Below are 27,912 nucleotides of genomic sequence, written 5' to 3' on the forward strand. Positions count from 1 at the left end.
AAATAAAATCTTGTAGGTATATTTGAGGCAAATTTTAGTTTAGATTTTTGTATTTCATTAGATGTACCTTGTAGGTGAGAAATACAAAGAATTAAGACAGTAACGATCAAATTAATCTACAAACATTAGAACCCTCGGTCATAGTAACAGCTATCCGATCAAAATTCTCACATACACATTATAGAAAAGGAAATACAATTTCCGTAACTTCCTGTGATTTTTGTTCTATTAGTCAAGATTTTTTTTACAATCTACACATTATGTGGAAAAATGAAGAATTATTTTACCTCTAGAAGCTCAATATCACAACTTGTATTGATTGTGTCCCTTAACTCTGCATACTTCCACTTGGAGAGATCATACTTCTTATTAGCTGCTGCTTCCCTAACATTAACAAAAATTAAATCATCTGCCATAATTACTATCTTGTGTAACAAAACAGATTATGATTTCCTAACGAGCACGGCTACCCAGTACTCAATATAGCCTAACCTAACCTGACCTAAATTTTTTAATAAACAATCGAAGACTACCCCTCCACCTTTATTTTTAATCTATTTTTTAAATAAATGGTGTAGAGTGTGGGTGATTACTATGTAAATGATGAAATTACACCTGTTATAAAACCAAACATGTCATCTTTTCCAAGGAATTTACATTCAATAATATGCGGGTTCCTTATTAAAACTTAAACTTACTACAAGGACAAAAATATTTAAAGAAACCAATTTTCAAACGGACAATTTTAAAATGATTTTTAAAATTCACTGGAGTGAAAAAAAGTACTTTTCTTCATAGCATTTATTAAGAAATATAATTTGATGAGCATAGCATCCTCTACAGTCTATTGCAAATAAAGAAAAGTGTATTATACCTGTGTGCTGTAACTAAGCTACTTCTCTTAAGAACTGGCATATCCTCGACCCCAGAGCCAGTTTCTGTAGCCAGCCTTAGCGCAAGCTCATGATCACGACGTTCTTGTTCCATCTAAATAAATATTTTTATGCTTAAAGTTACAACTAAAATTGCAACGGCTATTTACTTTTTTTTACTTTCAAATCTAATTCTAGTTTCTTTCTGAATTTTTACCTGTTGTTGAATCCTAAGATTGGCATTATCAAGCTCCGCCTGCATTTTCTCCGCCTGTTGCCTATCTCTCTCCTCCTGACGGCGCTGCCGTTCATCCTCCTCTTTACGCCGAGCCTCCATCTCCGCCTTCATCCGCCGTTCGTCTGCCAGTCGGCGGAGCTCTGACTCTTCAGCTTCTTTGCGCTTTCTTTCTCGCTCCATTTCCTCCTAGATATAAAAAAGATTAAAAAAATTAAACATCCTGAAAACTTATGTCTTATTTAAAAGATTACAGTCCTTTTTGTGTATTGGAGTTAAAATCCTGATAAAATACCAGCAAATTACTTTCCAATTAAAATCTGCATGATACTTTAACTCTTACAGATCAGGCCCCAATTCGCACCTTAATAGAGGGGGGGGGGGGGGGGGGGTCTATCCCCTCTCTATCTTGGCTCCTGTTACAGATAGAGACAAAAAAATTTCTGGTGGTTCATTTGCATTTTTAGGGAAAATTACTTTTTCTAGTCCTAGCGGTCAGACCTCTCCTTAGCCGCTTTTTAGCAGCCAGCTGTAGAGCGGCCAATTTTAAAGCTATTATTACAAAATTTTAGGTGAAACTTTTATTTTTCATAACAAAAAATAACTTTTTCTGACCATCGCCAAAAAACGGCAAAAAATGGAAACCGCCATTTTCGGCGGTTGGCGGCGCCAATTAATATTTTAATCTGTTTCTGATCACAATAAAGACTACATAAAAAATTGGCTGGTCTAGGGCTGATTTAAAATTCGGCAACTGGCAGCTTAAAAACGACAAAATTACAGGTAGGAAATAGAAAATCGGTCAAAATACGGTCAAGGAGTGGTCAAACGGTTATGACCTTACTATTCACGGAAGTTCGTTATTGCTTAAGGATTTACCTAACACATTTTATTATAGGTCTCTAGCTGTAATAGAAGCCACGATATTTATGATATATGTCTATCAAACTACTATTGTAGAAAGACATCAAATAACTGCAAACAACAACTGAAAATCTTTTCAATGGAAGGTTTTATGATGTTATGCCTTACCCGTCCTAGGAGAAATAGTTCCTTGAAAGAATACCAACCCCAAAAATCGTTTTAGCCGCTAGTTTTTTTTAAAATGAAGCTACTCTTTGAAAATATTTGACTAACCTGAAGTTTCTTGAGTTTCAGCTGTTCCTCAGCAGCCTTCTGTTTCTCAATCTTCTTCTTTACAGATGATATCTCATTGTTTATCTCATCTACCAAGCCTTAAAAAACAAAAATGTTAATATAAAAGTTTCGACATATTTGTATTTAAAACTTGATCATAGAGATGCTTCGCTTAAACTATTGCACCTTGTTGTCCTAGGAATCATTATTACAAAAATCAGATGAATACAATAGGATATGAATGTAGTAAAATAAAAAAAATTGCTGTCAAAAATTAAAAATTAGTGTGTGTAATAGAAAAGCTTCGCTTTTATAACTCTTATCTTACTCTTAGTAGAGATATTTTTTGTTTTCCCTAAAACTCTCGCTCAGCACTAATCCTAAGTAAATACATCGTTTTTAATGAATTTTTTATTTACCTTGATATAATTTATCCATTTCTTTCTTCTTAATATTCTTGTCGTGTTTAATTGTATGAATAACCTAAAATAAGAATAGGTAATATTTTATATATATTTATGATCAAGGACGGTTACGTATAATAGTAATAAAGCTGGGCATATTATACAGGCAACCATTGAGAGTGTATGTATATATCATTTTGCTATATTATTTTATTTTCCAACAAGAAAAAATAGATGTCAAATACCTTTTCAATATTGGTATTTAATTTTTGAACAGCCTTCATGACAGAATCCTTATCTGACTTGAGTCCACTTGCCATTGATGCAATCTGCTGTACTTGACCTAAAATATCTCTATTAGTAGGGATCTTAAGGAGTGAGGGGCGATATATTGATGTGTAACCCAAAATAATTTGTTTCGTCCAATTAAGATTTATCTTACGTCCTTAAGTATTTAACCTACGATTGTGAGAATGTGTTTATAAAACTTGCGAGACCAGTAAATTTTACTGTGCTGTGTCCTCTCCCTCCTAGGAGCTCCTCCCTCTCTGAATTTTGTTGAAAGCAGCAATCTAGGCTGCTACTCATGACACTTTAATGTCAGGTCTAACAACGAAAACTATGGGGAAACACAAGTTTAATGCGGTTACTTACCGCTGCTAAGTCCTATAATATCTCGTCTGTATAGATTTCTTAGGGAATGATTCATTTCCATAAACAACCACTAAAGGCAGAATCCCACACATATAGTGTGGGATATAATTGATAGTCCAATTTTCTATCCCAGAATAAAATTAAAAAAAATATTTACCTGAGAGAGACTTGATATGAACCAACGCCTTGATTCTGGGTCTGTGCTTCTTCTTAGCCAAGTGCATTCGAACAGTCTTCTGCATTATCAAAAGAGCCGCTCTCCTAATGAAATACTTGGTGAGTAAGAGTGAATCTTGATTGAGTTTTCAAAAATTTTCCACCATGGTACATTAATGCACCGCCCATTCATTGCCCCATCTAATAAGAACCCTGTATAATAGATAAATTTACCAACCTGTATTCGATTTTATTCTTAAGCTTGATAACAGAAAGAGCACACCACTGGGCCTTTCTCCACTGAGAACAGACCAACCATTTCTTTACCTAATAAAAAATCGTACAATGTAACGCAACCACCACTTTTTAGATTAAAGAGTTCTTCTAAGAGGAAAGATGAAATGTAAGCGAAAATTCATGAGCGCAACAAATCGACAGATAAACATAGGATTACTGTAACAGTTTTGATTTCTTGAAAAATTACCAACGATAAATCTAGGTAAATCTGAGCAAAGCTATTGAAAAAAACAACATAAAATAAGCATACAGTGTTTTCGTTAGTGTTAAGACAAATAGTTAATTTCTCCAGAAACTTTGATAATTATTACTCCTCAATGATGCTTGACTCTCTAAAACTTCTGAAAGTAAGTTCAAAAAACTGCATTTACCTTGCTAATCAGTACTCTCAAATTTTCAGGATCCGCCTTCATAAGCTGATCAAACTCCGCAAACTTTCCAGGGCGGAAGAAAACCTTGGTCATACCAAACTTGAAATCGTGGTCATTCAGTCCCAAAGCCTAAAAAATCAATTTAATTATTTACAGACAAACAATAAAATTGAATATGGATAGAAACTAAGGGAATAATATTTATAATATATCAGGGAATATCAATTATGTTTAGTCTAAAAAGATAAAGGGTTAAATATTAAAATTTAGTCTTTCAAATGCAAAGTTTACCTTGAAAAGCGCCTTACAGAAGAGCCTGGGATCAAGCCTTGCCAACTCTGGAGGCAGATATTGCTTATACATAGTGTACAGCTCTCCAAACTGTGTCCTGCTGGGGTAGCCCTGCTGCATCAGCTCCAGAACACTCGTCATGCCTGCACATTGCAACTGAGAGAGAATACTGCCGCCTTCAAACTTCTTGGCTACCATTGATACGTTGGGCTTGATACACCTTAACATATAAAATAGTTTTAATCAGTGATAAATTTAATAACAATGCCTCAACTTGGCGTCCGTGGTCTTTGCTTTGAATAACGTTGACAGGACGACAGACTATTAAAGTACGAAAAGATAAATTAAAAGCTTACATAAACAACCATATCTTACCAGTAATAAGTAATATATTTTACTTCTTAAAATATTTTATCTTGTTTCTAAAGTGCAATAAAACATGTTTCCAAATACTAAAAAATAATAAAATAATCCTTTCTAATTGAAAAACACTTCCAAACGTATTAGAAGTGACAAGGATAATTGTATTCAAAGACTTGAAAAAATATAAAATGGGGAGATTATTGTAGATGTCTCGTAATCTAGGCCATAAAAAATCCTTATAGTTATCAATAAAATAAACCTAATATTTTACTTTCCCTTACCTAGAGTTTTGAAAGCGTGTAATTATATCTAATCTTTTTTTGTTTTACAAAGGGGGGGGGGGGGGGAGGGTTTAATGCAACCATCTCGTAATCAATGTATAAATGGCACTTAGAATTCAAAGTTAGATCTGAAATTTTGCATGATTATTCCTTGGTAGGTGTATTTTCCCTAAATCGAATAAAAAGTTGAAAAAGTAACGGCTAACGGCTCATCCGTTTAGCCGTTTTTTTGGCTATTTTTAGGGCAAATCTGTCATAAATTAAGTAGGAATCAACTTTTTGAAACATATTTTTGCTTTAAATCATGTGAAATGATAATTTTTTAATAAGATTTCTAGTACCAGCAACTACCGGCTAGGACCGTTTGAAAACGTTTTGGAGCAGCAACGAGTATTATGTGGAGATAGATTTCGTGATGATTTGCCTTGAAAATAGCCTAAAAATAGCTAAACGGCTGAGCCGCCAGCCGTTAACCTTTATTTTTCCAACTTTTTGTTCGATTTAGGGAAAATAGACCTACCAAGGATTACTCATGCAAAATTCCAGATCGAAATTCGAATTCTTTATACATTGATTACGAGATGGTTGCATTGAGACCCAATTATCAATACTGTTTAAACATGTAACTCAATTTAATATTCAAACTTATTATCCATCTCAAATCCATACAATAATCAATTATCCTGTTAAAAAATACAAAACAAGTTAATTAAAATTTGTAATAATTTTTAGTTACAACCATAACATGTAACAAAAAAATATCATTAATAGACCCTTTTGCTTTTATTTAAAATTCAATTAAAAAACAAAATTGACCTTGTAATGAAAAACAAACAAAATAAAAAATCGAGTCGCTGCGTTTACATCAAAACAAGAATCCTTAGAATCAATTAGGCTCCACTAATTACCACTTTAGTTGTATAAAACAACAGAAGCCATAATATAGTGTAGATGAAAAAAATATATTTTCAAAAATAGAAAATTAATATCCATAGCATTTATAAATTGGCTTAATGAAAGATTCATAAAATTGGGACAGTTATTATCTAAATTATTTGTCCTCTAAAAAAAGCTTATCATTGATGTATTGATATCATAGTAAAATACAAAGTTAATAGTTTACCTACAGCACCTATTTATTTCTGATGTATTTTCTTGCCAGAAAGAAACTTTTTAAATACAGACTTAAGATATACAGAAAAAGGTTTGTTTTTATGGACCTCAAGAAGTCTTAAAGAATAAGACAATGCGCGATGAATTTATTTACAGTCCCAGTGATGACAAACACAAAACCCCTTCTGTAAACTTCGGGTCCAAGAGTAATTTGCAGTCCAATGTCCCTGTCCTCCCTGGAAGACATTACTACATATTATTTTAAATTTTAGTTCCCTGACCTGATAAAGTTTGTTCCAGTGCTTTCAAGCTTGTCCATTAATTCTCCTAGCTGGCTCTTAAACTTACTTCCAACACTAAAATAAATAAACAAAAATTTAAATCTAATATTTTTCTATTTGAACGAATAAAATATGTAAATAACTTGGATATACGGAATATATTTAGAGGCTTTACAGATTGTATGCAGATACGTAAATAGAAAATATTAGAACCTATTCGTCTTATTAAAGTGTCTGAAGAATTTATATAATTTAACGGAAGACCTTTTCCTGCACTGTATAGAATCCGTTTATTCTGATTAAAAAGGATCAGATAAACACTAATCAAAGTCTATGGGAAAGACGCATTTTGAAATTTCAATTATATTTACCTAATAAAGTTTAGTTTTCCTCTAGAATTAGCCGTGTCCGCAGATCCCATGTTAAACAAGGCCATTATGAATCTATTATTGCACTCCTAAATAAACAAATAGAATACAGTATTAAATATACAGATACCATAGTTGTGATATTTTCATGGTATGACAATAATTTTAATAATTTTCTTACAAACCGTTTGACCTCTCTATTGTCTGAACTGTATGATTGGTGCTATACTAGGATGACAACGCTCGTAGGAAGTGATGCAAAATGAGAATCATTAGAAAATATTAACTAGTTATCTATATATGATCGAAGCTGAAAAAAAATATTAATTTGATTTTTCAAGAGCATTACAGACAGTATCTTCAATAGCAGACAAAAAATGCACTCCCCACCCCCCTCCCCCCCCAAAAAAGTCTCTACGTACATTATGAAATATAGAGTAGTTCCGTTACTAAATATATTTCATACAAATATTTGAAATTGAACAAATCAAATTAAAAAAAATAATACAAGTTAGGTCATGTATTAAAGATCTAATGTACATATGAGTTTGTAAATTTACCTGGACTAATCCTTCTAGAGAAGCATGGAGAGCGTCATTATTCTTCTCAATAAACTCCATGGTTTGATAGCACACAGCTCCGGCAAAGTGACGAATAAGGAATCCGTCATCGTCCCTGGAATTAATAAAAAAGATTTAGATTATCATATTATATAAAGTAATAAGCTTTTTTCTGTCTGTAGCGAAGGATCTCGCTAACTAACTAACAGATATGGTTCTCCTTTACAGTGAAGCTTCCTAAAGGTCCTAAGGTGGTTTTAGGCTATTATTTGCCCATCCATATCCCTTTGATTATAGAGCCCTTAGAAGCTAGGGGCGCAGCCACTAGTGAATAATACGTATTCTCTTCTTAAACCATTCTGTTAATTTTAAAACTCGAAATAATTTATTGGGAAATAAACAGGGGATATGAACGAACGACAGCAAGTAATGCTCAGCAGCTTCCTGCGTTGATGTTAAGCATTTTTTGGTGAATATACAAGATTTCTGTTAATTACAGTTATAGTTATATCGATAGGCAAGAAATAATAAGCGATTTTTGTCTGATTAGTATCAAATGATTTGTTGAGTTCAAAGTGTACATTTATCACACTATTTATTAATTACTTCGTCCTTTTGGCTAAATATATTACATTAGCCATAAAAGTTTGCTTTTGTGATTGTTTGATGATTTATAATCATGATGCTAAATAAAAGAAAGATAAATTAAAGAAACCAAATATATTCACAAATATGTCTAGGAAGGTGTGCTTAACATAACTTGATCTTGTACCTTTTAATAATTTTTAGATTTAGTAATCTGGGTGAAAGTAATGTGAATGGATGATGAATTAATATTTCTTTCAAATACTTCAAAAAATGTGGAAATATTTCAAGACGAACTTTTTCGTCTACTTTAATACTACCCTCTTACTCCCTCCAAGAATATTGTAATCTCTAAGTATCCTTGTGCATGCCTGGATGATTCATAAAGATCTTTCTTTAATTATGTATATATTTAAGCCACACCCAGTTAATATATCACATCATGTAGACGAAAGTATTTATAATTTATTTCCATAAGAAAGTACCAAGCATTCTTAACAATTAGTTCGTGCCTTAACAGTGATAAACAATAACATGAACCTATTTAAGAATTTTTACACTAAAATGAATATTTCTCACTTTTCACAAAGAATGTTATTGCATCATTTTTAGTAGCTATTTAATGTTAGACTTGTTGTATCGACATACCTAGTAGCTATGCTATTATAAATAAAGAAAAAATCCGTAAAAGCGAAGCAGACCAATCCAATTGTTGTTACCTGATTTCACGATGTTCTTTCAGCTTAGATTTTCTTGCCAGGTCTAACCTAAAACACAACACATGATATGGATGTGTGGCTAAAGGAATTCTGACTTTCTCTATATTCTAGAGAACTCTAGGTATTATTTTTTATTCTGATGTAATTCTGTATACTGAGTTATTATTTTTTGACATTATTAATATGTTTAGTAAGAAAAAAGGAAAGAAGAATTATCGTGTCGCTAATATTATGACGAATAGGAAAATAAGTTTGTCCTATAAAGGATTATTTGTATTTGTGTAATTCCAAGTTAAACACAAATATGTTAACTACCAAATGAAAGTCGTTGTCGCGAAAGGTTTGAATCTCGGCCCAACACCGTGTCATAAACAAAGACGTTTAAAGTGGTACTACGGATATCAGGTGAGTTAAGTCCAGGTGCAACTCACCCATACGACATTAGCACATTACCATGGACAATTTAACTACCAGACAAAGTTCATGCAATCAAAGGGTTGGTTATCTAAAGGGCGTGTGGCCATATACATCATGCACAGCAATTAAGCAAGATTTGGTTGTTTATCCCGTCCACATAGACTATCTTGGATCAGACCGATATTGGTCCTGGTAATAAAAAGGCCATGACATAAAGGTAACAGGATGTCTGTCTGTGCGTATCGAAGGATATTCAATCCCCCAAAGAGAAATAGCCCGTAAAAATAAAATAAAAGTAATACATCTATTTCCTAACCTGAATTGGTTCTTGTTTCTTGAATGAACCTCATTCGTAAATTGCTAAAAAAAAATTTGATTAGGTACATTTTCTTTGAAATTATTTTGAAATACTATCAAAACAAAAACGGCAGGGTGAATGACATGAAGAATAATAAAAAAAATGACTTGACCTACAAACAAAAGTCTGTTTTTACCAAGCATATAAAAAAGTCCTCGTGCTATCAGAGTTGATTGTCTGTAATAGAACATAATGAATTGCGCCACAAAACCAATGGATTATGCAACTATTTGCTCACTATGTGAGTTATTGCCAGACAAATTTATTTCCTATATTCTTTAATTCGGCTTATGGACAATGAGTATTGAGTAGTTGTGCTACTTGGGAACATCTTATACCTGATAACTTGGTTTTGGAAGCTTGGAGACCTCGTCAAGAATACTGAAAATACCATCAACCTTTCTCTCATATAGATCAATACAATCCTAATATATTTTAATTTATTAATAAGAAAAAAATATTTAACGCGTTTAACTTTCAAAACTTTATGGATTTATGAAAGTTTGGGGAGGGAGGGGGGTAAGGGGAAGAAAATGTAACATTTAACAACTAACACTAAGAAGATGTAAAACATGTGACAACATAGGTATAGAAACACAAAAGATCTTGACTGAACATACAAAATTGTAAAGAAAATGTTAAGAGGTAAATTGTTTACCTACTGAATACTTCAAAAAATATGTGAAAAATCAAAATTAAAGTTGTTTGTCCTTTCATCTATGAACACAAAAGTCCATTAGAACGAAGAGAAATAAGCTAATGTTGGTACAATTACTAACAAAAACTTTAAAAATCGGACCAAATACACTATGATAAGTAAAGATCAGTAAAAAAGAAAAAAACAGGTAAATAGCTTTTCATCCGTCGGACTGCCATGGATGTTAAATATGCATATTAATGATGGGAATGTTGACAAGAAAAATGAGAGGTCTAGCTTAAATAAAAGCTGAGTAAATCCCATTTTCTCAAAGTGTTACAGACAGACAAAGTGAACTATAGAGTAGCCTCACTACTAAAAAAGTTGCAACACTGTCATTCTTATGACACAATTTGTTACTTTAATGTATTTAAATGAATTGTACATCTATATAAATAAAAATCTATGCCTCGCACCATAATACAAGGACACAACTGGTTGAACCTATCTTTTACAATCTGATAGTGATTCTTAAGCCATATATTTTACTTTAGCTATTAATATGTATAGTTTAGAATGTTTATAAAATATTTAAGATTGATTTCTATTTCTAAAAATTCCATTGACGTTTGAAATATAAATACAAAAAACTTTTATATAATTTCGTATTAAAGGAAGCCTGTAAGAAATATACCGATATTTGCTTCAATTACAAAAAAAGTTGTAGTCATTTTAAAATAACATTTTAGGTAGATGAAAATTTTGAAAGTATTGTCTACTTTTGGCTGTCTTTCAGAAAATAAAGTGGTGTATTTCTTACAGGCTTCCTTTAAGTTAATTTTTATTAAATATCAAAAAATGATATCACTAAAAATACTAAATTATTTATATCTAAAAAAGATAATAAAGTTTTTATAAAGAAAATATCAAAAGACCAAAATTTAATAAAAAAATACCTTTTAATATTTATTGGTCAAAGAAAAAGAATCCAATATTAACTATATTTGAATTTACTTACATCATTTCTATTTTGAATTTTATCATTTTTCTTTTGTCATAATGTTAGTAAGCGGCTAATAGACAAAACCCCGCAATGACTCAGATACATATACGAAAGTTTCTAGGTCTTTCTGAATATAGACAACGAACTTAATTGATATCATTCTTAACATATGTATCAATGTAGAGGATAAATTTAGACATTAAAATAGATTTATAGCCATTTGGTAATGCCAATTTTTACAGTTAAAAAATTTAAGACAACATTGTAAAAAATATGCAAAACTAGTTCAAAACAAGGATGACAACATCCATAAAAGCAAGGCTCTAAAACGGTAGGACAAAAGAACATTAAGACTTGTAGAGTGTTAGAACTAAATAACCATAATATAAATGCTTGAATACAGGATACTATTTACGGACGTACTTACTTTTTTAGAACTTGATTATAGAGATGCTTTGCTTATAACAGTGTACTTTGTTGTCCTAGGAATCAGTATTATAAAAATCAGATAAATCGTATACTTTTATCACATAGAAATTTGTTTGTAAAAAAATCGTTTAAATCGTACCTACTTCAGAAATCACCATGCACAATTTGGATAGGACAATTCTAACCTGTTTAAATTAACTACAATTACTAACTATCCGTGACCTACGGACCGACCGACCCTAATCATAAAAAAGCTTCGCTTTTACTATTAGAACTTTTTTTCAGAGACGTCTACCTATACATCCCTCTCCCCCACAAATTAAAGGATGCCGTTGTCAGTAAAATAACATTTTTTAAATAGTTTTTTTTATAGAATAGATAAGAATGTTTGAATCACGTTCTTTCTAAACACTTTTATCTGACCTATACCTAAAGGTTGTGTAATTAATTCTTCACTGAAGTTTCAGACAAAAGTTTACCTGATTATCAACAAATTTAACATTTTTCACACCCAATCCTTCTTTCTGATAAAGCTCTTGTTCGTCCTGAATTATTTTAAGAAGATATTTTTAAATATCAATTTGTAGATTTTTACAGAGTTTGACTTGAAAACCGATTAATAACCGCGCAATGGATAAGAACCGGTCCCGAGCAATACTGACAAGGTAAATTTTTTTTGTATAATAGTCAATTTTTTCACGAATAAAAAATAAAAATCATAACATTATTATTAGCAATTGGTAAGCCCAAGGAAATAAGGAGAGAACATTAAAAAACAAGGTTGTTTTTTTTCATTTCATTGCGAAAGTTATTAAGGATTACAGAACAACAAACTGTCAGGTGTGACTTGTAGAGTAGCTTAAAATAATTATTTTACCTTCAAAATTCTCTGGTTGAAAAACTGCTGTAGTTTTTCATTACAATAGTTGATACAAAACTGTTCATAGGAATTGACAGCAAAATATTCAAAACCAGCTATGTCTAATACACCTAAAAATAATACATAAATGGAATAGTAGCTTTTATTAGGGATGGCAATCCGGATCCAGGATCCGGAATCCGCCCAATTTTTGGGCAAATTTTGGAATCCGAATCCGGAATCCGTTTTTATAATAGGCTAAAATTACAAATACAAATAACAGTTTTTTTTCAGACAAAACTTATTTAAAATGTGGCAGACATATGCCTAAAAAGTATTTTATTGTTTCTTCTTAACTACAGGTATAATGGTAGCTAGCATCCAAAGTTGCGTTTTTTTTTGTAAGTATTTATTTTCATTTCATAGCTTTTCATGCTTCATTTATTTTTTTAAAAAGCCTTTTCAAATACTGCTAGAATCCGGAATCAGACTCTTTTTTTGACGGATTCTTTCAAGAATCCGGAATCCGAATCCGGCCCAAAAATTAGACGGATTGCCATCACTAGCTTTTATATTATTCCATAAAATTGTAAGCTAGCTTTCAGTCAAAAATTAAGTCTAACTGTTCTTAATGTTGACCAAACACATACTTAAAAACAGTTTGACCTAAAAAGCGCATTTTACTGGAATCTTACTCACAACTTTACTGAATTTTGCGAAAGCTACTATTCCATTAGTTAGGACATCTGTAGGACTTTACTTTTGACTGTTTGTCATAATGTATGTATGTATTGTTTGTTGGTCTAATTACTATTTTTCATTTTAGATGCACACGAAGATATGACGTGAGAATCTTTTGGTGAATCTTAGATTGGTAAGCTTCGCGGGCGCACACAGCTGAGTATATTCTAAATTACACTATAAGCTGACCCGCAATTCTCATGGAAGCTATTACATCACCCTGGCCTATAGTTTTGGAAAGTGGTCAATATTAAGTCACCCTAATTAATTGCACTCTAATATGAATGAGAGCATGGATCAAGGAAAGAATGATTTGCTTTATAAGTAGAATTCTAACTTCCTACAAACCTCCCTCCTTACAACTTAAGAGCACCTCGGGAAGGTTTTGTATTTACAATTCGACAATTACGATAGCACTCATAGCCGTAATTAAAACATTGTCATTATTATGAAAAGTTACCCAATTTTTAAAACAAAATCTTCCTTATGATTTTAAAATGAGGTTCAGGTAATAAATAAATAATGTTAAAAATGAAACTTATTATCATTACTCGAAAGCCCATACACTCTTTTAAATATGAAATTATACAGTTTAAAAAAACACGATTCCTTGGACAATAAGGCATGAGATTTAAAAAATCATCTATAAAGGCATCCATTTCAGTCGATTTTTGCGAAATTGCTGAAAAACTTACCAATATAGTAGCTCGAAGATTTGAATGGAATACTTTCGTTGATCTTCATAACAATGTAGTCAAACAAACGGCTGTACAAAGATTTGGCCAAAGCATCCCTTAAAATTATAGTTTTAAAATCAAAGTTACTTTAGTCTATATTTTTTATTTCAATCCTCGCGTTATTCTAAACAGCGTCAACAATAGCCTATCGCAATTATTTTGGTCAAGCTACAACAGAAGAATAGCCGTTAAATAATAGCTCAAAAAACCACTGCATTTAACATTAGTACCGGAGCTGAGCATCCCTTTACTGAATAATCCGTAGCTAAGCGATATTTTAACAAAATAGTCGGCTGCAAAACCTTCTTTCTGAAAAAAGAATGGTATAATTAATTCAGTAAGATAACTGAAATAATTGAAATAAGATATTATGTGGGTAGTGAGGAGGGAGATATAATACAAGAATTTTACATTATTTTCTCAAAAGTAGCGCATCAATAAAATAATAAATACTAGATTAAACGTAGGTAGTTAAATGAATACTAAATATTATTTGTTTCAATATATTAGGTTTAAATCACAAGTTTTATATGAATAAAAATAGGTCTAACAAAGAGAGTAAATTAAGAGCAGTTACTTAACAATAATTATAAATTACCTAGCACTGTTGGCCTCGTGAACTTTCAAAGGAACCATAATAACTGTCCCTTTAAATCCACCCTGAAACATACAAGTATTATTTGACTTTAACATTTTTTTCATTGAAAGAGATACTTCTATTTATTAAAGAATATTATAATATAGATTATAAGATATAACGATTATGTAACTTATAAAAAAAGCAGAAGGTACCAAAATATTAATATTTATTTATGTATGACTAACAAATAGAAAACATCTAATCGAAATTTTTGCAGTCGTTTTTTTGGCTATTTTTTGGGCAAATTCATCATTAATTATGTAGAGAAGAGATCAACTTTGATACATATTTTTTCCTAGTTAAATTTTTAAATTAAAAACCATTTTTAGATATCTAGTACCTGCCGCTAAAAACGGCTCGGAGTGACCAATAGCATGATGTGTAGATAGGGCTTTTAACGGATTTGCCCTGAAATAGCAAAGAAAAAAATGGCTGAACAGCTGAGCTACCAGCCGTTAGACGTTATATTTAAACTTTTTGTTATGGAAAATAGACTTACCAAGGATTACTCAACCCAAGTTTCATAATAAAATTGGATTTTAAGTGCCATTTGCACACTGATTATGAAATAGTTGCAATAACCCCCAACTCCCCTTATCTATATTTAAATAAAAACCATATTGTGAAAATAAAAAAACCCTTTTTTATATCAATGAAAATACCTTAACAGCCTGCATAACCCTGGCAGTCAAAGCTCTGCGCAGCTCGTCAGGATCCAGTCCTAACAACTGGCTGGTCACCTGCAGACTGGATTCAGAACTAAAATAAAAAGAAAATGAGATTAGTCAACTTATTAAATAGAAATAGGGATTACTGCCTATTATTAGAACTTTTAGATGTGAATTTCTGAAATCAACGAACTATAACATTTCCAAATCCGAAGAATAAAGACGAAGATACGCAAATTTTTGATCAGAAAGACACACGTACATCCTACTACTTAACCAGATAATCTTCCATTTACACATAGAACGATTGGAAATTATTTTCTAATGCTTTTAGCCGAAAAAAACGAAAATTATGTTAAATGGTCAAGTATCGCAAAATTTCATAAACAAAATACAAAATCTATCCTTCAATAAACTTCTTTATCAAAAAATCGAACCTTTGAGTGACAGTACACCCTCCTTTATTGTCCTCTGGATCTTCCTGTAAACAGACAAATATTAACAAGGACAATCATTTAGTAAATATTTCAAGTTTAACTACCTGCGTCATCAATTTCTCATTTCTTTTTATTTCTAAAATCTTTTAAAATTATACTTTAGTAACCATTCTTAATAAAAATGTATTTAGATAGTTGTTGCCACGATACTTTTGGATCTATTTATCCTTAGGTGGGAAAATAAATGCACTCTTTTTAAAACAAAAATAGAATATCAATATTTTCACGCAAGTTTTAATTTTCAACCATCAAGACATTTATCAATATAACACAAATATTATATTTATATTTCTAAAAAATGGAGCTCAGAGCGGTTCGAACGGTATGGCATGGTATTTTTCTACTATTAACACTAGCCGCGCAACGTATTTTAAATAAGAGTAAATTTTTTGCACACCAAATCGCCAATTGACACACAAAAATTATAGACTTACCTCAAATGCAATATTTCCAATATGCAAAACAGCGGCAATAGTTGTAAATACTTCAAATCTCTCTTGATCATTCAATCCAATATTTCCTAAAATAACATAAAGTTCAGAAATAAAACCACAACAATTATGTCCCTAATGGTTCCATTGGAATTTAACTTACTCGAAATTGTCTAGTGCCTGTGTGTGCCTATACATTACTCTAAGCTAACAACGGTTTGGGTTTAATATAACCTAAACCATCTAAACCTGCACCAGTACACACACACACACAGATCATGTTACTTTTATATGAAAATTTAATGACTTATTAAAATGCACTGTACTAATTATACAGAATTAATTTCTGCACCTTCACTTTAAGATATTATCACATTCGGTATAGAAGTTTTAATAATTACAAGAGAAATCAATATAGAAATTAGTCAGGGTGTTTCAGGATAAAAAAAAACAAGCAGAATAAAAGGTTTATAATAGTATGTGCTGTTGTAATAATATACAATTCTGGCACGCCATTGTGGTAAGATATTGAGCGACAGAGAAGGCACACCTATATTAATACTCAGAAAATTTTATGCATGAGAGGATCAAATATCTCAAATATAAAAAGATATTTAACACTTCTAAGTAGCGCAGCTACTCTTTGTATACTGAAACTATACTAGAGTAATACGATCACTATCTGTGTCCAGTCGCGTGTTGTATAATGCACTAGAGACGTTAAAAAATATAACAAATGCCGTAACGTAACTTGGTCATTTTTTACTCAATGTTATTTTATGCGTTGCTACTTATGGAAGTTGTCATCTTTGTTAAATATTACCTAAATTTCTGTTCAAGTTATTGAATCCTTTGATGTCATCAATAATGTCATCCGACAAGCTGCCCTTCTTCTTGTGGTTGGCGGACAGACGGTCCTGCGGGATACTGGATTGAGACTCTTTAGACAGGAAGTATTGGGTGCAACCATGAGCCAGATACCTACAATTAAAAAAACATTTACTCCAATCAAACAAGATAAGTTTGCATATCTTAAACCTTGAACAAAGATGACAAAATCCATAAAAGCAACACTCTAGAATCAAACAGTAAAACAACCGAAAATAAATACTTGTAAAGTGTAAATACTTTTTAAGCAGAATATTAATCTAGAAGTCTGAATAAATTTTTCTATAAACTTGTTGCAAAATTGCAATATATAGGAACGTTACAGGATTCACTATTTAAAGTTTGGCAAGTTTGACATGCCTAAATTAACAAAAAGAGATAATCGTTATGTACAGAAGGACGTACATATCCTAATTATTGCAAAGCTCCGCATAAAAAAATTAATATAACTGTATCTTACTTGTTATGTATTAGCACAAGACAATGAACAATAAATTGATGATAAAACAAGAAAAGTTTTCATGAAAAATCATGCTATTTTAGATTGCTGTCCTTTCCTGTAAAGCCAAAACAACCTTCAACAATTTTAATATCAATATATAAAACCCTTGCCATCTAAAATGACCTCAAATTATTAAAAACTAAGGTAAAGTTTTTTTTGTTTACTTATTAGAGACGGACATATGAATGCGGACATCCTTTGTGTCAAACCTACATAGATTATGTTGGGTAGACAATTTCAATACCGAAAAAAACGTTCTTCTAGCTTCCCCCCTGGCAAAACACAACACGCAACTATTTCAATGTCCATTACCGCAATGATTTTAATGAAAGGTTTAGTGAATAATCTCCATAAATAATAATTTCTAATATTGACCTAGATCTAATATATTCAAGGATGACTACATTTGAAAACATACAGTAACAATGATTCTAATAGAAAATAAATCTTATTTCAAATCAGAACAATACATATAGAGATAAATTAGCATAAATGAATGTAGAATATACGTGGATGATAACAGGTAAAAAAATGTTGTCAATTTAGGTTGTAATTTCCCCCCACATTTAAATTGGTCGGGCCGTTTATCGAGTAGGGGGAAGGAGGATGTTGTAAAGTAGGGGGATGGGGGAAATCGTTATTTTAGCCCACTTTTAAGAGTTAACTTAATTATAGAACATGAAAATCTGATGTAAGGTCCAAGTAATTATACATACATCCATTTAGCATAACATAATGTGCCTAATATTCGTAGGTATCACAATTCCAAAAATCAAGGTAATACAATAAAAGTACAAATAGGTAAATTCGTAACAGACTGACACTAAAAATAAATCCAACAAATGGTGCTAAAAATGAAAGTTAAGCTCACCTGAACTGATCAGGGTTGCCCAATTTCAACTTCTTTCTCAAAGAATCATCAGCACCTAAACATAAAATTAATTTTAAGTCTTTTTTTATCTACTTTATTTTTTTTTCAGACGATCTCTATTTTATCTATCAATACTAGGGAAATTTTAAGGGCAACACAGCACGATAAATGTGGGGATCCGGTAATTCTTATTAATTCTTTTGGAAACAACCTAGAGAGTAAAATATTAATTAATTTATCTAAATCTTAATCTTGAAGAAAAAAAGTTTATTTTATCCATTTATGAACATTAATTAAAAACACTTTGTATAAACGTATAATTCACAGATATTTTCCTCAAAATATATCCGGCAATTTTTCTTATTGTACCTGCACAGAGCTGATAGAAAACATGGTAGTTTCGTTCCATGGGAGATTGACTTATTACACGGGCACGTTCCAACAAATAATGGCTGATGTATCCACCAGCAACCTATAAACAAAAACAAGATTAGTTTTCATGAAAACTGATGCCTTTTTGAAATATAAAATATTATTATCTTTTCATGTAGACATAAAATCCTTAAACATTTAGAAATTGTTTCCTGGAACTTACAAGCTAAACAAGGATGACAACATCCATAAGTAGCGAAGCTTAAATATCATGGAAGAACATCCAGAATGAACTATAGAGTATTTAAATACAAAATGAAAATTTATATAAAATCACGAAACCTTTCATGATTTATAATGTGGAAATCTAGGAATCGATCTAGCACCACAACCAATTAGTAAATCTTAATGTAACTTTATGGAATTATGTAAAATGTAAACTTGTTCAATCCCTAAAAATTTCAGCTATCTGTCTGGACTAGGAGTTAAAAAAAAGCTTGAACACTTTAAAAACTAGGAATCTAGCACCCCAACCAATAAGCAAATCTTACCAAAACTTTATAGAAGTGTGCAGAATATAAATTTATTTTATCCTTGAAAATTTTAGACTTCTATCTTTAATAAGAATCGAGAAAATCATAAAAACTTAAAAATCTAGGAATCGATCTAGCACCCCAATTAATTGACATATATCAATGAAACTTGGTAAAAATATGAAGAATGATAACTTAATTAATCCCTAAAAATTTCAGCTGTCTATCTTTTATAGGAGCCGAGTAAATCACGTTTCCCCCAAAACGTTTCAGACATACATACAGACGGACATTTCAAATTATAAAGAAGCTTTGCTACTAAAAATAAAAACAATTATACTAACTCTTTTATTTACTATTTAGGGAAAATAGACCTCCCAAGGATTACTCATGCCAAGTTTTTAACGAAATTCGGATTCTATGTGCATATGGTTGCATTAAAATACCCCCCTTATGGAGTAGCAGAGCTGTGCTATTATTAATTTACCTGGCATTTTGAATCAAAATGGATCTCAATAAACTTGCCAAATCTAAAAAAACAACGTTGTATTACTATTCGAAATAAAGGGGGGAGGCGGATGTGCCACTTTTTGAATCCAAAAGTAAAATGTGCGTGCATGATATCAGCCCATAAAAGAGTTATAACTCTAAAATTCAGTTGCAGTTGCTTTTGTGGAGAACAATATGGAACTTTGTAGAAACAGCGGCGGAAAACCGCCGTTTCCCGCCGAATTTTTTTTGCCTTTTTTTCGCTAAATTAGACAGTTCTGAGATAAACTTTTTTTTCATGAAAATTTCCTTTATATTTTCACGTGACACTTGTAATAATACCTATTTCAAACCTGTCAATATTTAAAAAAATTGCAAGTGTAATTTTACAAGTGTCAAGAGAAAATATAAGCGAAATTTTTATGAAAAAAAAGTTTATCTCAGATGATTAAAAATTGTCTATTATGGCGAGAAAAGGCAAAAAAAAAATCGGCGGTTTTCGGCGGGAGCGGCGGTTCTGCCGCTGTTTCTTTACAGTTCCATATTGTTCATCACAAAAGTAACTGCTGTGCAGAAAAGCTGTAACTCTTTTATGGGCTGAGATCATGCACGTTTTACTTTTGGTTTCAAAAAGTGGCACATCCGCCTCCCTCCTTTAAAAAAATAATGAATATTGTATGATTATTACATTTTAACGAATATTAAGGTTATATGAGAGATATCAATAATACAACCTTCCCCCTCCCCCTCATAACATTGCCAAAGAATCCTACCTGGAGCTATTATTATTTCTGGTGGTTTTGGCATTACCAAACGCCTCCAGAATTGGATTTGCGTTCAGAATCTTACTCTCCAAGCTACCAGCGCTCTGCAATTACAGAATGTATTATCTTGATTTTGTGAATTGGCAGATATGTCATAATAATAATGTTAAAATATAATAACTTCTATCCTAGGCTCATTAATTTTAATAATTTTACCTGTCCAAAATTGGTGCAGAGATAGTTGAGAATATACTTGGTTGACTCTGTTTTACCTGCTCCGGATTCACCTAAATTAATAGATAAACAATTTTCAAACTTGGAGAAAAAAAAATAGGATAACGCCGAAAATCATAATCTAGATTTCTTTTATGTCTCCTTTGTAATAGGATAAACATTTAAGTTAACATATTCTTTTAAAATAACTCTTCTTCTTAAGATTAAGTTGTCTGCTCCAAGTCTTGTATGGTGGGTAGACTGTTCAAACTTATGAAAAAACGTTTCTGCACTGACATTGCCCCTACTTGAATTATGTCTTCATTTGTGAAGAGAAACTTAAGTTCATCTCGTGTCACTATCAAATAGAAATAAGTGTTAAGAAAAACTAGCCAAAAAATATTTATAAGGTTTTTTAGATACGTTTAAAACTGGTGAAAAATCCATATAGTATATATTCCATGTACAAAATCTGTCCCTGAATATTATATACATACATAGATCACAGGCGCGTGAGAGACATTGAACTTTTTACTTTGCACAACTTAAACTTTCAAATAAATGTCGCGCAATTAAAGTTTGTGTTACCTATATAACACTTCCACCTAAATAGATCATTAGAAATTTAAGTATAAAGTCATAGAATAATAAAATAAATGCTTAAGATGTAAGTTACCCCAACAAGTCATAGCTTCATACCTCAATATAACATAAAAGATGAAGGCATTATTTTTTACATGGCATGAACATTACTATGGTGCTGATTGGTTGACAATTACCTGACACAATGATTGATTGAGATTGTTTCATTACTTTCATGTCCCTAAAATGTAATAATTAAATTACTAAAGTAGTTCTTATTGCTTCAAGGTACTTTAAAGAAATAATAATTAATGCTATGTAAAGAATTATAAGTTATAAAAATAATTTTTGAAAGGTTTTAGGCTACAAAATTTACTAAAAATTAGCAGCGCTTTAATATCAACAAACTAGGATGACAACATCCATAAAGCGAAGCTTAATAAATCAAATGGTCAGTTAAACGAACATGAAGAAATAAGGATAACAACGCAGGGAATAATCATCATCAATTCCGTATTTGACTATCCTAAAATTACTTGAATATCATATAACAAAAACAATATAAAGTTCCTGGAAACTTTCTAACATCGATAAGGGGCTAACACAACCGGACTAGCTTTAATGTAGAAACGTTTTTCTAACTAACCTGAAGGCTTTATCTGCAATAGCAAAAACATGGGGAGGAAGGGTTCCCAAACTTTTACCCATATATTTTCTGCACAATAATATACATATTATTATCATTATCGAGACGGTTTTAGTATCGTAGCCACTTTGAAAAGCCCGGCTTTTTTTAAATAACAGTTTTGTACGTCCAAGATACTGTTAACTTGCAATGCTGCACTACTCATGGAAATAAATGTTTTTTTTAAGTAGGGATTTGCTTAAATTTTTACTTAGCCTATCCATTTATTTCAATCAATCTTTTACTCAGATTGAAAGTTAATTTAAGTCGGTCTGTAAAATAAATAGGTATGTATAAAATTCCTGATGGTGTTTGTAGAATAGAGATCTGGAATATTGTAATAAGGATTTACAGCTATCAAAATATTCGCCACATAAGTGTAAATTTTACCCTGAAAAATAACATTAAATAAAAATGTCATAACAAAAGAGATAGGTTTGTTTGTCTATAACAAAATATCTTACTAACCGCTAAACAGATTTAGTTTAACAAAAAATGTCCAGGTTAGTGCTCAACCGGCCACTTGGGGAAAGTACCATAGAACAAAATATTTAAATGAACATGAAAATAGATTAAACATGCCAAGTAAAAATGTGCTTTATGCATTAGATCATGCACAATATCACTATCCTCAAAAGGAAAAAGCAATTTAAACTTAGCGTTCCTTAGAACTTAACAAAGCGTTTGATAACTATGAAATAACATTTAAATGTACGTGACTTTTCAAGATATCTTGTAGATCAGGTAGAGGTTAAGAGAATAACCATATTTTACAATAATTATACCAATTGTTGTTACCTTTTGATATCTGAGTTTAACATTGTTTAGCAAAGTTGCCTCATTTAAATACATCAATCCACAATTGTCATCCACTTCCTAGAAATAACTAAAATTAAGTACCTAGTAATTTAGTTTTCAAAATTAAGAAAAATAAGGATAGACTAAAATAATTGGTTTCGTAAGAATATTCAATTCTATCAGATTCTTTTTTATTGTCTAAGCTTGTAAAAAAGTTGATGTAAATTGTAAATTAAATTATCAAAAAAGACTTTTAAAACAAGATTTTACAATAACAAGGATGACAACATCCATAAAAGCGAAGCACTGAAACGGTAGGACAAACGGACGTTAACACTTGTATAGTTTCAGAACTGAATAATCCTAATATAAATGTATAAGAGTCAAAGCAAAATTGTGAGAAAATTTGTTAAAAAACTGCTTGATACAGGATAATGTTTATGGACATACTTACATTTTTAGGACTTGATTTTAGAGTTGCTTCGTTTATTACATTATACTTTGTTGTCCCAGGAATCAATATACCAAAAATCAGATCAATCGGATAATTAGATCACTTAAAATTTGATGTTAAAAAAGTAAAAAAATCATCATGTTTAAAATGGACGTACGGACATTTTGGTAATGATTATAGAGTTGCTACGCTTTCTAAATCGTACCTAACTGCTAAAGGAATCACCATGCAAAATTTGAAATCGATAGGACAATTCTAACATGCCTAAATTAACGAAAAAAGCTATCCGTTACGGACGGACGGACGGACGGACCGACCCTAATTATAGAAAAGCATCGCTTTTAAAAAGTGCTAATTACAGTGGCGTGACGAGGGTTTGTGTATCCAACTCCTGACAAAAAGTCGATACTAACTTGAAAGCTTTCTACACCTCTCTTACATAGCAAAGGGTGGGGGGGGGGGGGGTGTTGTCACTGTCAAGTTAAAAAGTCATACCCCCTTAAAATTAAGGAAAGTGAGAAAATCCTTATACTAAAGTAACAGGATGTCTGTTTGTCTGTGTGTTTGTGTGTCTGTGTGTTTGTACCGAAGGATCTCGCTAACCACTGAACCGATCGGGTTCTCCTTAACAGGGTAGTTTTTCATAGGTCCCGGGAAGGTTTATAACTATTTTGGGGGAGGGTACCACCACCCTTCCAATAGAAATCACAATAAATCGAAATTTTTTTCCTCGAATAGAGACTCCTACGTAACATTGCAAAGTATCGTAGCAATTTGATAGAGACTCCTTCGCAACATTGCAATGTATCGTATTCTTTTTTTAAAACACCAAACATTTAAAGTGCCACTAGAGGCCTCTAGGGGCGTAGCCGCTAGTAACAAATAAAAGAATATAGAATAACCTTATTATCATCATCCTCGGCTGGATATAGACGGTCAAACACACTTGTGATTGGCTTCTGATTCCTAAATTAAATATTTTTTTTTTCATTAGCATCTGCTTAAACATAAGTTAATAAATGCATTAAAAATGGTGAAAAAAAACTTTTATGTTGAATATGATGATAAGCTGAACAGTTATTTAAAATTAAATGTTATACTAAAGCTTAAATAAATGACTAACAAAGTAAGTTATTGAAAAGATACACATTTACATGAAAATCTTCAGAAACGATTTCAGACATTTATGTCTAACAACAGCCGAGAAAGTCAAGTTTTTCTTTCTAACAGACGTTTATCTGGAAATATAATGAAATTCAGGCATTTTCTTAACAAATGATTAACCTGTCAACGGGTTGAACAACGGCCCCATCGATGGCAAAATCGATGATAGTCCCTAGAAGAAACCCCTCCGTGGGGTGTGGCAACCACACCTTCTCTTTAGCCACCATCTTCAAACCATTCACGTTCTGAAAAAAAGTATACAATATAAGTATACAGTTAGAAAGCTGCTATTTAGTTTAGAGGACTTTCATCTTACCAATTAGCACCTACTTAATCTACCTTGTCAGCTCATACGTCCACCAATAATGTTACTGAGGAAATTTTATTTTTATGAATAATTTTCATATACAAATACCTAATAAGTGTATCTTATATCTTCATGTTGTACTTCTCTTTTGAAAGATTCATTTTTAAAACTGTTTAGACTTTTTTACTTATATGGTTTTATTACTGATACAACTAAAAATCTAAATTGAAATATAAAATGATTTATTACAAATGTATTGTACATTTTGATATAAGGTGGGGGGGAAGTTTTGACACATTTGCGTAAACCTGGCACCAAGGCTTTATCCTTGATATAAGGGGGGGGGGGAAGTTTTGACACATTTGCGTAAACCTGGCACCAAGGCTTTATCTTTGGACTGAGAGGGTAGGTTATTAGGGATAAAATCATTCTTATATGATGAATTTCACGAAGTTTTAAGATTTTTTGGATAGGCCTCCAGGTTTCAGAGCTCCAGGCCTCTTTTAATATATTATTTACATATTTGAAGAAAAAATTAGGATCGGCCTCCAGGTTCAGGTGCTGCAGGCCTCCAGGTGGCCTCTGGACAGGTAAAAAATCAAAATTTCTAATTTGAACAGTTAGAGGTAAGTTTATAAAACAACATTACCTTCTTTTAATATATTATTTAAATATTTGAAGATAAAAATTACAATCGGCCTCCAGGTTCAGGTGCTGCAGGCCTCCAGATGGCCTCTGGACAGGTAAAAAATCTAAATTTCTTATTAAAACAGTTAGAGGTAAGTTTATAAAACAACATAACCTTATTTTAATATATTATTTACATATTTGAAGAAAAATTTAGGATTCAGCCTCCAGGTTCAGGTGCTGGAGGCCTCCAGGTGGCCTCTGGACAGGTAAAAAATCAAAATTTCTTATTAAAACAGTTAGAGGTAAGTTTATTAAACAACATAACCTTCTTTTAATATATTATTTACATATTTGGAGAAAAAATTAGGATCGGCCTCCAGGTTCAGGCCTCCAGGTCGCCTCTGGACAGGTAAAAAATCAAAATTTCTTATTTGAACAGTTAGAGGTAAGTTTATTAAACAACATAATCTACTTTTAATATATTATTTACATATTTGAAGAAAAAATTACAATCGGCCTCCAGGTTAAGGTGCTGCAGGCCTCCAGATGGCCTCTGGACAGGTAAAAAATCAAAATTTCTTATTAAAACAGTTAGAGGTAAGTTTATAAAACAACATAACCTTCTTTTAATATATTACTTACATATTTGGAGAAAAAATTACAATCGGCCTCCAGGTTCAGCTGCTGCAGGCCTCCAGGTGGCCTCTGGACAGGTAAAAAATCTAAATTTCTTATTTGAACAGTTAGAGGTAAGTTTATAAAAGAACATAACCTTCTTTTAATATGTTACTTAAATATTTGAAGAAAAAATTACTATTGGCCTTTAGGTTCAGGTGCTGCAGGCCTCCAGGTGGCCTCTGGACAGGTAAAAAATCAAAAATTCTTGTTTGAACAGTTAGAGGTAAACTTGTAAAACAAAGTAAGCATATTTTCAAATGTTAATTACCTATGTATTTTAAAATTTTAAAATTGTTTTATAGTTTAGTCAGGGGGTACCAGAAATTTTCAAAATTGAAAAAAAAATTTAGAGGATAACGCCAACATATGATATTATTAGATCCTACACATTGAGACTACAAAGGTTTCAATTGTAGGAATTTTGGATATTATCTTTTTTAAATTTTTACCTGTCCAAAGGCTGAAGCTCCTGAGCCTGGAGGCCCATAGTAATTTAAAAATGTATTTTTCTAAAATTTTCTAGTTTATCCCTAGCTCATTCAAATAAAATAAAATATTTTTTTACATTTCTTTAATTAGTTTGAAAGCCATTTGTAATATTGTCTTCAAATATGTAAACAACATACATGTATAAGCTAATTTTGTTTCATACGTTTACCGCCATCTGTTTAGAAGAAAGCTTGATTTTTACCTGCCCAGAGACCACCTGGAGGCCTGCAGCACCTGAACCTGAAGGCTGATTGTAATTTATTCTTCAAATATCTTTAAAAGATCTAAAAATAAGCACATTTTGATTTATAAGTTGACCTCTAACTGTTCAAAAATTTTTTTTTGATTTTTTACCTGTCCAGAGGCCACCTGGAGGCCTCCAGCACCTGAACCTGGAGGCCTCCAGCACCTGAACCTGGAGGCCAATTGTAATTTTTTCTTCAAATATTTAAATAATATATTAAAAGAAGGTTATGTTGTTTTGTAAACTTACCTCTAACTGTTCAAATAAGAAATTTAGATTTTTTACCTGTCCAGAGGCCACCTGGAGGCCTCCAGCACCTGAACCTGGAGGCCAATTGTAATATTTTCTTCAAATATTTAAAAAATATATTAAAAGAAGGTTATGTTGTTTTAAAAACTTACCTCTAACTGTTCATATAAGAAATTTTGATTTTTTACCTGTCCAGAGGCCACCTGGAGGCCTCCAGCACCGAACCTGGAGGCTGATCCTAATTTTTTCTTCAAATATTTAAATAATATATTAAAAGAAGGTTATGTTGTTTTGTAAACTTACCTCTAACTGTTCAAATAAGAAATTTTGATTTATTACCTGTCCAGAGGCCACCTGGAGGCCTCCAGCACCTGAACCTGGAGGCCAATTGTAATTTTTTCTTCAAATATTTAAATAATATATTAAAAGAAGGTTATGTTGTTTTATAAACTTACCTCTAACTGTTCAAATAAGAAATTTTGATTTTTTACCTGTCCAGAGGCCACCTGGAGGCCTCCAGCACCTGAACCTGGAGGCCGATCCTAATTTTTTCTTCAAATATGTAAATAATATAATAAAAGTAGGTTATGTTGTTTTATGAACTTACCTCCAACTGTTCAAATAAAATTTTTTTTTTTTTTTACCTGTCCAGAGACCACCTGGAGGCCTGGAGCTCCGGAACCTGGAGGCCTATCCAAAAATTTTAAAAACTTCGTGAAATTCATCATATAAGAATGATTTTATCCCTAATAACCTACCCTCTCAGTCCAAAGATAAAGCCTTGGTGCCAGGTTTACGCAAATGTGTCAAAACTTCCCCCCCCCCCTTATTTGATTTAAAGATTAGGTAGGTATTTTACTTATATCTGCAGTCAAATGTCTAAAAAACCATGCTAA

At 31.7% G+C, this 27,912-nt stretch overlaps 1 protein-coding gene across 4 annotated transcripts in view; it reads right to left on the reverse strand.

The window, feature by feature from the left end:
• jar (Myosin heavy chain 95F jaguar) overlaps positions 1–27,912 on the reverse strand; it is a 53,039-nt gene that overhangs the window by 13,549 nt on the left and 11,578 nt on the right. For all 4 annotated transcript variants that reach the window (XR_013884158.1, XM_080177326.1, XM_080177329.1 and 1 more), the window contains exons 2-36: positions 24,540–24,664; positions 24,158–24,221; positions 22,802–22,879; positions 22,306–22,394; positions 21,965–22,033; positions 21,516–21,559; positions 20,740–20,810; positions 20,533–20,627; positions 19,758–19,800; positions 18,735–18,837; positions 18,366–18,420; positions 16,928–17,085; positions 16,108–16,193; positions 15,614–15,657; positions 15,171–15,267; positions 14,467–14,528; positions 13,827–13,924; positions 12,409–12,521; positions 12,011–12,076; positions 9,801–9,887; positions 9,421–9,464; positions 8,688–8,735; positions 7,384–7,498; positions 6,827–6,912; positions 6,456–6,530; positions 4,418–4,637; positions 4,127–4,255; positions 3,697–3,785; positions 3,460–3,563; positions 2,894–2,991; positions 2,664–2,727; positions 2,245–2,342; positions 1,090–1,296; positions 875–987; positions 288–384 (exon numbers count right to left, since the gene is read on the reverse strand). Coding sequence is in view for 3 of the 4 variants with exons in the window: in XM_080177326.1 (XP_080033452.1) it covers positions 288–384; positions 875–987; positions 1,090–1,296; positions 2,245–2,342; positions 2,664–2,727; positions 2,894–2,991; positions 3,460–3,563; positions 3,697–3,785; positions 4,127–4,255; positions 4,418–4,637; positions 6,456–6,530; positions 6,827–6,912; positions 7,384–7,498; positions 8,688–8,735; positions 9,421–9,464; positions 9,801–9,887; positions 12,011–12,076; positions 12,409–12,521; positions 13,827–13,924; positions 14,467–14,528; positions 15,171–15,267; positions 15,614–15,657; positions 16,108–16,193; positions 16,928–17,085; positions 18,366–18,420; positions 18,735–18,837; positions 19,758–19,800; positions 20,533–20,627; positions 20,740–20,810; positions 21,516–21,559; positions 21,965–22,033; positions 22,306–22,394; positions 22,802–22,879; positions 24,158–24,221; positions 24,540–24,664 (3,234 nt within the window). In the remaining variant the exon portion in view is untranslated. The remainder of the gene's footprint in view (positions 1–287; positions 385–874; positions 988–1,089; positions 1,297–2,244; positions 2,343–2,663; positions 2,728–2,893; positions 2,992–3,459; positions 3,564–3,696; positions 3,786–4,126; positions 4,256–4,417; positions 4,638–6,455; positions 6,531–6,826; positions 6,913–7,383; positions 7,499–8,687; positions 8,736–9,420; positions 9,465–9,800; positions 9,888–12,010; positions 12,077–12,408; positions 12,522–13,826; positions 13,925–14,466; positions 14,529–15,170; positions 15,268–15,613; positions 15,658–16,107; positions 16,194–16,927; positions 17,086–18,365; positions 18,421–18,734; positions 18,838–19,757; positions 19,801–20,532; positions 20,628–20,739; positions 20,811–21,515; positions 21,560–21,964; positions 22,034–22,305; positions 22,395–22,801; positions 22,880–24,157; positions 24,222–24,539; positions 24,665–27,912) is intronic.

The sequence above is a fragment of the Acartia tonsa genome, chromosome 11 (assembly GCF_053477335.1).
Source record: "Acartia tonsa isolate MP-2025a chromosome 11, ASM5347733v1, whole genome shotgun sequence".
NCBI classification, from domain to species: domain Eukaryota; kingdom Metazoa; phylum Arthropoda; class Copepoda; order Calanoida; family Acartiidae; genus Acartia; species Acartia tonsa.